The 11,681-nt window shown below is 42.4% G+C and overlaps 1 protein-coding gene across 1 annotated transcript in view; it reads right to left on the reverse strand.

The window, feature by feature from the left end:
• Nucleotides 1-11,681, reverse strand: part of tiam2a (TIAM Rac1 associated GEF 2a) — a 384,705-nt gene that overhangs the window by 201,424 nt on the left and 171,600 nt on the right. The window contains exons 5-6 of the mRNA XM_078556860.1: nucleotides 6,658-6,830; nucleotides 2,540-2,764 (exon numbers count right to left, since the gene is read on the reverse strand). Coding sequence (XP_078412986.1) covers nucleotides 2,540-2,764; nucleotides 6,658-6,830 — 398 coding nt within the window. The remainder of the gene's footprint in view (nucleotides 1-2,539; nucleotides 2,765-6,657; nucleotides 6,831-11,681) is intronic.

Below are 11,681 nucleotides of genomic sequence, written 5' to 3' on the forward strand. Positions count from 1 at the left end.
CCTTATGTTATAACATGTTCATAATTTCCATAACAACTTTATTAAAATTTTTAAAACCCTACATGAAACCTCATCCCGCCAGTGGATGAGGTTTCATGTTTTTTCTGGTTGCCACCGGGGCTCCTGGCCTGGCCGCCAACCTTAAGGTCCACTAATTACTTTAATTGCTCGTCAATGTCCTCAATTGGCCATTGACAAGTCGGCGGGCGCACAGCTGATTTTGCTGCACCCCCGCCTTCCTGGAAATTTAAATGGGGCACGGTGACGTCACCGCGCGTCATTTTACGTGTCGGCGAGCGGGCCCCGCCCCCGCTCGCCAACGGTAAAATCCTGCCCTATGAATTATAAAATCAAAACAGGTAATAGATACCTTATCAAAATAATGATCAAAAGTTAAATGTCCTAAGCATATTCCTTGCAGCTAGCTGCTTTCCCCATCCACAATCGAATGACCCAGAGATGATGGGCGGAATCTTGTTGAGGTGTCGTGGTCTTACCACTCTCCAGCCGGTGAGACACCGGCGCTGCCTTTTTTTGGGAAAGCGTGCTAAACCACAAGCCAATCAGGCAGTGACGAGTCCACTGGCAGGCCTTCCCCTCAAACCAAGGTCCCGGGGGCGGAAGTCTCACACACCAAGTGCTGCTGGCCAATCAGAGGTCTGCAGTGCCACAGGGGAGATGGTGGCTGCTGTAGTTCCAGGATCGTGGACCGACCCAGGCCATAGGTAAATAATGTGGCAGGGTGGGGGTCGCAGAGAGAGGGGTGTAAGGGTGGGGGAGGGGTTGTTGGCAGCAAGGGTAGGTAGTGGCTCTCAGCGGTTCCACCCTTCCCAATGTTGAGTCTCTCTATCAAGTGCTGAGTGTCTTTGATCAAGGTTCCACCCTCCATCCCCCCCTCCCTTCCTGGATGTGACAAGCGGCCCAGTTTTACCTGTTGTGCACACCGCATGTCTACTGGCCCGCCCACCACTGGTTTAATACCAGAGGTGGCAGAATAGGCCTATAAGCAGATGTTAATTGGCCACTTAAGGGCCTCAATAGGCAGCTAGGTGGGAAGGTCAACCATGGGCCTTCCCGCCCAGAACTTAATTTTGGCAGAGGCGGGAAGGCAGCGGGGTTCCGGTACATCACCACCCCACCTAATTACATGCCCTTCCAGCCTCCAAGCTTGCCACCATCGAGAGCACAAGATTCTGCCTGATATCGTGTGTGAATCAAAAAGGCTCTTCATATTATTTCGCTGGTTCCATCCAATCTCCATTCACCAAAGAACAGCTCATAAAGAAAGGAGAAACACAATTTGGATGGGTTAGATGCTAAGTTAGTCTTCTTAACTCTTGAACATTGGATTTTCATTAAATTGCCAAAGCACCATGTAGCTAGGCAGTGGATTAACATCAATCAAATTGGAAGTTGCATAGGTTATGAAGCAAATATTCAGTCTGGAGATTTCTAACATTAGATATGAGTGGAAGATGGTCAGCATATCTTTACACGTTCAAGTACATGTATACAGCACTGAATTACAGCACAATGGCCAGGATTTTCCTGCCTGCCAGCGTCGAGCGTGTTCGGCGGCATGAGTGGACAATATGGTGTGAGTAGACAATATGGCAAAGGGGGTGAAGTGGCCTCAGGCAAGGGAAGAGGCTGCAGGACGAGGGCTGTAAAGGGGAAGGAGGGTAACCCAGGGTGTGTGGGGGGGGGCACATGTTGATCTGTGCAAGTAGCCTCAAGATGGTGATGCCTGAGGAGGCAGTCTCCAGAGGAGATAAGGCCAGGTGGACATGTGAGGGTATATGTGTGAGAATGAGTGGTGATGTCCCTTCAGCTGGCAGTAAGTGAGATGCCAGTGAATGTGTAATGGGCTTGAGTGTGTGAGTTTACAGTGCTGAGATGGTTGCCATACCCTGGCTGCATAGATGAGATCATTCATCATCTATCTGCATTGGATGGCCATCCTCTTCTGTGCAGCATTAGCACTGATCACCACTACCATTGCCTACCAAGCTGGAGTGGTAGTGTAGCTGCCCCTCCTGCGGTCAGAGCGGAAATAGAGGACATCACAGCAGGCCTCCGTGGTGTCTAAAGGGCGCTAGAGGGCTGCAGTCTTCTTGCCTTTTGGGTCCATGTCTTCTTTGCTGCAGTCCTGGGCAGGAAGCACTGAGCACATCTATACTTTAAATGTGACATGATGAAGCGGTGTTGCAGGCGAATTAGAGCCCGCCCACCATGGAAATGGCATGTTTCCTGGGAATGCATAATTAACCTGGCGTGTTTGGGACGATACAGTGTGGAAATCCACCACTGCTGCCAGCGGGTAAACCATTGTTTCACTCGCCCGCTACCACACTTAGTGCAAATCCGGGACAATTCCACCGAATAATACTGGCACGCATCCATAACTGTTGGAACACAGACCTAACTGGTTATGAAGATCTGCATCTTACACTCCTGTACTAGCATGCAATTTCCTGAAAAAAAACGCAATTTGCAGTCATTCAAGTTCCTGGAGATCATCAATAAGATTTATGAATACCTGGTTTTCAATAGCTTTCCTGTTTTTGGGATCATTTACAATAGACAGCTGTAACTCTGCCATTTTCTTCATCTTTCCATCCATATCAATCTTCTGCATGAAGCTTTTGGTTTCATTTTTTAGTAGCTTGACTGTATCCTCTTTCCCATGCTGCTTTGCAAACACTGACGCGCAGGCAGAATGTATTGCTGTTACCCAGTTTTCAAGATCAGTCTGGCTTGTAGCCTGAAAATCAGAATAATTAAAATTTAATACATGAAAGTCCTTGTAAATCATTTAAAATTATAGCAACATTTTTGAAATATTAAAATTAATTTGAGCTCAAGACAAAGAGTGATTGAACTAACTAACACACTTATGCTATTTCTTTTCCTTGTGAAATGATTTTACAAATTTGTGCATGGTTGCTGTTCCAGATAATTATCTTGAAATTTTAGAAAACTTAACATTCAGTCTTGCTCAACTAATTTGGAAACTGAGCAGGAGACCAGGTGAAGGCATTAAAAAGGAATTTGTAATTTAAATTAGAAAGGCAAGGTTTCTTGATGTCTCAGCTCATCAAGACCACGAACAATTGCATATACAAATCAGGAAGTTTAAAAATTTGATTCCTGGTCAACATAGAATTAAATGACCTTAATTAAGGTGTTAGTACAAATGTAAGAATTGGCCTCAACTTCCACCTGAGCTTTTTGATTCACTTCTGATGAAGCTATTTCTTTTGCAGTTACTTGCCTGCAGACTTCGAGGATGGGGAATCATCAAAACCTACTATAACTTCTGTAGATTTTTACTCTACTAATATCCCGACATGAACTGTTTTTTTAATGGCTTGACAATATTATAAAGGACATTGCACCCGATGTCGACTAATACTTGGAGATCTTTTTATTAATCTTCCCAAAAAAATTCAATACCATTCATTGTATATTCATGCCCACAATTTACTTAACTTTACATTCGCTGTTTGTAGAGTTCTCTTATTTTTATTCTTTTCTGCAAATGCAACCACATGCAGATGCACCATCCTCTTCCCTAAGTGACTGCAGGCGCAACTTTACAGATGTAGCCACTCAGTATTTTGGCAATATGCTAAGAAGTTGTGAACGGGCTTAGACAGAGACGATCAGCAAACTACATCACCGTAGTTGAACCCCACAAAATCTTCACATGAATCCACTTTCACACATTCTCTGATGGACTTTTTTCTATCCTCCCTATCCCAAAGCTGTAGCCAATGTAACATTTTTATCTGCTGACATAAGTGAAATCAATTAACTCAGCATAGACCAAGAAGTCAACTTAAAACTCCCCCTAGCCTGTATCATTCAGTATTTTTTCAAATTAATCCATGGGATGTGGCCATCACTGACAAGGCCAGCATTTATTACCCATCCTTAACTGACCTCAGTAAGTTGGTGGTGAGCCATCTTCTTAAGCTGTGTAGTGAAGATTGCCCCACTGTTGGTAGGGAGTTTCAAAATTTTTGACATAGTGACAATACATTTCCAAGTCAGAATGTTGCATGACTTGGAATTTTAAGGCGGGGATGTTTCCATGCACCTAATGTTTTTGTCTTTCTAGGTGGTGGAGGGTCGCAGACTTGGGAGGTGCTGGGAACAAAGCCTTGGTGGGCTGCTGTAGTGAATCTGGTAGATAGTACACACTGTGTACCAATGGCTGCTTTATCCGGGATGGTGTTGAGCTCCTCGAGTGTTGTTGGAGCTGCACTTATCCAGGCAAGTGGAGAATGTTTCATCACACTCCTGACTTGTGCTTTGTGGATGGTGGACAGGCTTTGGACAGTCAGGTGCTAAGTTACTCACTGGAGAATACCCAGTCTTTGGCTTGTTCATAGCTGAAGTATTCACATGGGTGGTCCAGTTAAGTTTCCTGTCGATGGTGACCCACAGGACGTCAATGGTGGGGGATTCAACAATGGCGATTCCATTGTAAGTCAAGAGGAAGTGGTTATACTTTCTCTTGTTGGAGATGGTTATTGTCTAGAATTTATTATCGCATCAATGTTAATTGCCACTTATCAGCCTAAGCCTGAATTTTGGCCAGGTCTTGCTGTGCGTAGGCATGAACTGCTTCATTATTTGAGGAATTTTGAGCAGAACTGAACACTGTGCAAACGCCAGTGAGCATTCCCATTTCTGACCTTATGATGGAGGGAAAGTTATTGATGAAGCAGCAGAAGATGACTGATTCCCATCAACTTCAATATTACTAAGGCTCCTTGCCACCACATTCAGTCAAATGCTGCTTTGGTATTATGCAGTTAACGCTGATCTAACCTCTGCAATTCGGCTTTTTTGTCCATGTTTGGATCAAGGCTGTAATGAGATCTGGAGCCCAGTGGTCTTGCCAGAACCCAAGCTGAGCATTGGTAATTAAGTGACACGGTTTTCCTCCAGCGGTTTTAGCTACTAGACTATTGCAGGAGCAGACAATATTACTAATGTTTTTTTAAAAATAGATCAAATATTAATTTCTTGTGCACCCATTTGTACAAGATTTTGTTTGGAACTCAAATTCAAAGCAGAAAGATTTGTGACGACAAAGATTGAACTGATAACAGAAGCACAAAACAGAACAGATGGCAAATAGAAACAAGGTGAACAGGAAGTAAACTTACATTGATAAAAAAACATGCTCTATGGGCTGAATTTTATGCTGGGGCAGTATCCCAACCCCCAGCATAAAGTCAGGGGTGGGTCTGCCTATGGTTAGTTGGCTCACCAGACTGTTACTTAGCTTGAGGTAGGACTTCTGCCCCAAGCGGAGAGCAAGCTCCACCTCAGAGAACTGTTGGCCAATCAAATGGCTCGTAATACTCTGGTCCCAGCAGTGTGAGAGAGGCTTTCAGTAATAGAGCCTGGACGAGGGTATGCCCAGGTTCTCATTAGGGCCAGGCTGGCAGGCCCCCATGTGATGGTTGGGGGACTGGGATGTACAGGGCAAGAGGGAAGGGGAGAGAAAGAAGGGGAATACCTTACGGGGGCGGGGGGAAAGAGAACTCTGATGGGCTAAAGGGGACTCAAAAAGGAGGCATTCCCCCATGGCTGAATTCTGGCCAGGTCTTGCCATACGCGGCATGAACTGCTTCTTTATTTGCGGAGTTGCAAGTGGAACTGAACACTGTGCAATTATCAGTGAGCACTCCCATTTCTGACCTTATGATGGTTTCACCTGGTAGGCTGGACACTTGGCACTGGCCTCCCCTGCTGTGGGTAAAATCCCAGGGATGACAGGAGGAGGCCCTTAAGTGGTCAATAATTGGCACTGTTGGCATGGCACCAAATTTTACTATCATCCCACTTGCTATCCCCCACCTCTGCCTGCCATCCAGCCCTCAGGGAGCTATAAAATTCTAGCTTATGTCACAAGGAGTTCAATAATTTGACATTCACTGACATTTAATGTGGAAGATTTCTGAGAACAGAACACTGCCAAATGCAGAAATCTTTAAAAGTTCAAGTGACAAACTCCACAGGGAAACAAAATGACTTACAGCTATGATTTTAAGAATTAGAATTTATGAAGAACATGTTCTCTTAAAGTGCTTAACTTAAGTCCAGCTTACTCTTTACTTTGGTATGGTTTACAGATTACTCATGCATCACTCTTTCAAATCATATTTACTTTCATTACAACCATAATTATATTAAGATTTATTGCAAACACATCCAGTCAGCTATTGTACAGCGGCAGCAATCTGAAACTTAGTATGACAAAATTCTGAAAACTTATTACCAAAAGATTTGGAAGGATCGAGGCACTATGTTCAGAGAGAAAAGAGCTTTCTACTTGGCCTCCCTATGGTTTTGTTTGTAAGTATCCTAAATAAAGCTATCACACTTTTAAGCTGTGATCACCTCTAATTTCTCCCTTACTAACTGATCCACAAACTCATCCATCCATAAAGGACCTTAGGGTGTATTTTACATTAAAGATGCTATGTAAATATAAGTTGTTGCGATTATATGCATTTTAAAAATTTAATCCTTTTGTTTTGCATTCACCCTCTGAATGTCAGCAGTAGTTCTTCTCTTCCTTATATGTGCCCCTGTTGTAGTTTGTATGAGCTACATTACAAGTAAATTAAGAAAAACCTGAAATAAGACGACATCCCCAAAGGCATTACTAAGACAGAACACATTTTCTTTCTTTGGATGTTCCGGTACAGGCTGCACTATACTATCTTCGGCGAACAGGGCATATCTAGGAACACTGTTCTGATCCATGAAGTTTTTCCCACTGGCTTCGTAAAATAGCAGGGTGCAACCTTTAAAAAGGGAAGAGAAAAGAAAGAAATTATTGTGCCTTATTTTAAATGCTACTTGTACAAATAGGTTGCACAAACCAACAACAGAAAAGTGCATTGGTATAAAGCAACCTACTATAGGTTCCTTGCCCTCACTTAGATGTGAAATGTAATGTATTTAAGAAGTTCCAAGTTTCAATCAGGTCATTTCAAATTCATTCTTGTGGACTTATTTCCAAAGCTCAATAATCGAAGCTTATATTTGAATGGCCGTCGCATTGGTGTCATTACTAAATATGGGAATATCTTTGCTCTTTTGTTTTGAGAAACATTGATCAAAATAGAAAATAAGCATTTTTGAATCATAAGGTCATGAAAGATGCAACATAAAAACAAATCCTTTCTTCCTTCAGTTGGTGTGGTAGATCCTTTCTTCACCCACATACCTTTGTCAATGCAATTCTGTCATTAGTTAATCATACCTTGACATTAGGTTGATAGTATGTCTAATTTGTCAAATGTGAATCCTTCCTAAATCATGTTACTATAACGGAACTCAGATGTACAATTAATTTCATACTGACATGTTTTTGGCCAGATGGGCTATTTTTATAAATAATCACCTGGCAGGTTTACAGGTCTAGGTGGCTCTCAAATGAAATTCATATTGGTATAATTAATTGGTGAGTTTATCAGGGAGCCATGAAGGTTTCTACCTAATCTAGTTTAATTTTTTTTGAGGTCCCTAACAAGGTAAATAAGACAGTGTGTAAGGGTATTATCCTAGATAGTCTTCCAGGAGGCATTCTATAAGGTTCCATACAAGAGATTATCAGCAAATCTCAGAGTGCACAGAATTAGAAATACCCGTTTGATTTGGGTTGGAAATTTGTTGGAAGGTAGGAGGTACAGAGTGGGGATAAAGGATATGTACTCTGATTGGAAGCAAGAAGGTCTCTTATGGCACAATGGGTAGTGTCCCTGCCTCTGAGTCAGAAAGTCCAAGTTCAAGTCCCACTCCAGGATGGCCACAGAAGGTGCATTCATAACGTGGCCAAACTGGTCGATTATCAACCTGTAAATCCTTCCAATATGCCCGTGGCAGGCAATAAGAATGGGAGTGATGTGGAGTGGCGCCCCTCAAACAAATAGAATATTTGTCTTTATTGCAGGAAATGTAAAGTGGAGGAAATCATGCTGTAGCTGTATATAACCATGACCAGAATCTATTTGGAGTACTATGCTCAGTTCAAGACGAATATATTGGAGGGGGTGTAGCACAGTTTGAGCAGAATGACACCAAGAGTTAGGAAGTTAAATTATGAAGACAGATAGGCCTCTGATATCTGAGAATATCAGCTAAGAGATTGAGAGGTGATCTCTTCAATGCGTTCAAAACGTTATTGGAATTTGACATGGTAGTAACAGAGAAACTACATGATGGGCTAAATTAAAATTTAAAATCATAGATACACGAACAGGAATGAGATCAGGAAGCACTTTTAGCAGAAATCTGGAACACACTTCTCCAAAGGTATGGATGCTTGCACAATTGGAGCTTTCAATACAGGGATCAATAGATTTTTGTTAAATCAGTATCTAAAGACAATCCAAGTAAATGAGAGGGCAGGCTCGATGGGATGAATGGCCTATTCCAGTTCCTATTTAGCAATCTAAATCAGGTGCTGACCTCTTATTTTTCACCTTATAAACTAGTGAAACAAAATTCAGATTTGAAAGCCATCCGAGGTTCAAATAACTTAACATGGCCAATGACAATATATTTAACCAGAAGATTAGGCGGTGCCTAGAAAAATATGCTGATGGAAGAGATTCTGGCAGCAATCACAGAGCAGTATTCAACTCATTAACCAAACAATTAACACTGATATGATGAAATTCAATGAAAATTTTACAAATTTATTAACTGCCTTCAAATAGGAAACAAGTCATAAATCAGCTTTACATGTTTACTTGATGAAGCAGGTTAGAGAATACATTTTTATTACACTATCTTTGAACGGTTCACCTTGAACATACCGTCTACAGAGTTATTAACGCAGTATTTGAATATTTAAAGCGTACTTTGCATCAAACAGGCAGAGTTGTTTTAATGAGGAATTTTAACTCTCATAGTTTGGGATAAGCAGACTAGCTCATGCTAGAAAGGTAGAGTTTATAATTAAGGATAGGGCACTGAACATCTTGAAACTTTTCAGCTCAGCAGAAAGAACCAGCACAGATTCACTAAAGGGTAGCTCATGCCCAATGAATCGGATTAAATTTTTGAAGAGCTGACTAAGTAGTGGACAGAGGAATGTCTGCATATTATTCACATGGGCTTCCAGAAGGCATTTGATAAAAGTCCTTGTATAAGACTGTCTGCTAAAGCTCATGGAATCAAAGGCAAATTATTGACCTGGTTAGGAAATCGGGTGAGCTGGAGACAGAGAGGGATAATGGATAGGTACTCTAATTGACATAATGCAACCAGTGACATCCCACAGGATCTGTGTTACGACCTCAATAACTGGAGGCAGAGAGTGGGGATAAGGGGGTCCTTCTCAGGATGGCGGCCGGTGACTAGTGGAGTTCTGCAGGGGTCAGTGTTGAGACCACAACTTTTCACTTTATACATTAATGATCTAGATGAAGGAATTGAGGGCATCCTGGCTAAGTTTGCAGATGATACAAAGATAGGTGGAGGGACAGGTAGTATTGAGGAGGTGGGGGCTGCAGAAGGATTTGGACAGGTTAGGAGAATGGGCAAAGAAGTGGCAGATGGAATACAACATGGGGAAGTGTGAGGTCATGCACTTTGGTAGGAAGAATAGAGGCAAATTCAGAAATCTGGAGTGCAAAGGGACTTGTGAGTCCTAGTCCAGGATTCTCTTAAGGTTAACTTGTAGGTTGACGCGGTAGTTAGGAAGGCAAATGCAATGTTGGCAGTTATTTCGAGAGGACTGGAATATAAAAGCAGGGATGTGCTGCTGAGGCTTTATAAGGCTCTGGTCAGACCACATTTAGAATATTGTGAGCAATTTTGGGCCCCATATCTCAGGAGGGATGTGCTGGCCCTGGAGAGAGTCCAGAGGAGGTTCACAAGAATGATCCCAGGAATGAAAGGCTTAACATATGAGGAACATTTGAGGACTCTGGGTCTATACTCGATGGAGTTTAGAAAGATGAGGGGGGATCTGATTGAAACTTACAGAATACTGAAAGGCCTCGATAGAGTGGACGTGGGGAAGATGTTTCCATTAGTAGGAGAGACTAGGACCCGAGGGCACAGCCTCAGAGTAAAGGGAAGACCTTTTAAAACAGAGATGAGGAGAAACTTCTATAGCCAGAGAGTAGTGAATCTATGGAATTCATTGCCACAGAAGGCTGTGGAGGCCAGGTCATTGAGTGTATTTAAGACCAAGATAGATAGGTTCTTGATTGGTAAGGGGATCAAAGGTTACGGGGAGAAGGCAGGCGAATGGGGTTGAGAAACTTATCAGCCATGATTGAATGGCGGAGCAGACTCGATGGGCCGAATGGCCTAATTTCTGCTCCTATGTCTTATGGTCTTATGGACTCACTGTATTTATTAACCACTTAAATGAGGGGATAGAAAGCTACATATCTGAGTTTGCCAACGTCACAAGTGATAGGCAGCAGTGAAGATAAAAGCGTAAAATTATAAGGATATTAATAGATGAATTGAATGAAGAAAACCGTGACAAATGAATTTCAATATAGGCAAAAGTAATCCATTTTGGACCTAAAAAGGATAGAACAGAGCACTTTCTGAATGGTGGAAGTCTAGAAACAATGGAGGCCCAAAGAGACTTTGGCGGGGTGGGTTGGACGGGAGTCCAGATACATAGTTCATTAAAAATGTCATGAACAGGTACAGAAAATAATTTAAAAGGCTAATAAACTGCTGGCCTTTATATTTAGAGAACTGGTACACAAGGGGGTAGAAGTTATGCTACAGCTACAGCCCTGGTTAGATGACACCTGGATTACAGTGAGCAGTTCTGAACACCACAACTTACAAAGGAAAAATTGACCTTGGACGGAGGGCAGTCTGGATTTACCATAATGGCATCTGAACTTCAACTACCTGGCCATTCTAATAAGGCCAATTATCAGACTTCATCCAGAATTTTAGTCTGAGACACTTCTGAGCACTATGACCTGGATTTTCATCCTCAAGATGGGTAGCAGGAGTCAAGAAAATTCCCGGCTTCGCTCACCCGCCTCAGGAGGAAGTGATTCCGAAGGTGCGAACTTCATTTCCGGGGGGGCAGGTGCAGGCTGCAGTCAGGTCAGCCAACCCAGGAAAGAGTTCAGAGAGAGCCACAGGGGCTGCCAGTTGCTGAGGCAAGTTGTTTAAAAGGGCCGCCTCAGTGATGTAGGACTTAGTCCCAGTTATAATTTTAAAAAGGTACAGCTGGTTCTACAGTTTAATGGATGTCTGGCCTCACAGCCAAGCCTCATTATGCATTCTTGGCTCAGAACCTGGCATCCATTAGATTATTGAAACAGCTAAGCCCCAGGGAAAACATTGCTTGATTGACTGCTCTGGCTCTCTGATCTCTTCTGTCAATTGCACAATTTATTTACACAAGATTAAGACATTTCAAGTGCTTACAGTTTCTGCTATTGATACTTTAAAAGGGTCTGGGTGATTAACACTTTCATTTGCTTGTAGTTAGAGGAGTTTTTTTTTAAGAAAGTGGAAAATAATGAGTGCATAAATGACTTTTTAAAAAGCTTTTCTTGATACATATCCTACTGTCACTATAGGATTCATTGGTTCTACATAGTGTATGGTGGGTGAATGGGCATGGAAATGCCAAAGCTTGGCATGAGTATGAGGGG

Source organism: Cetorhinus maximus, chromosome 14 (genome assembly GCF_964194155.1).
Source record: "Cetorhinus maximus chromosome 14, sCetMax3.hap1.1, whole genome shotgun sequence".
In the NCBI taxonomy this organism is placed as follows: domain Eukaryota; kingdom Metazoa; phylum Chordata; class Chondrichthyes; order Lamniformes; family Cetorhinidae; genus Cetorhinus; species Cetorhinus maximus.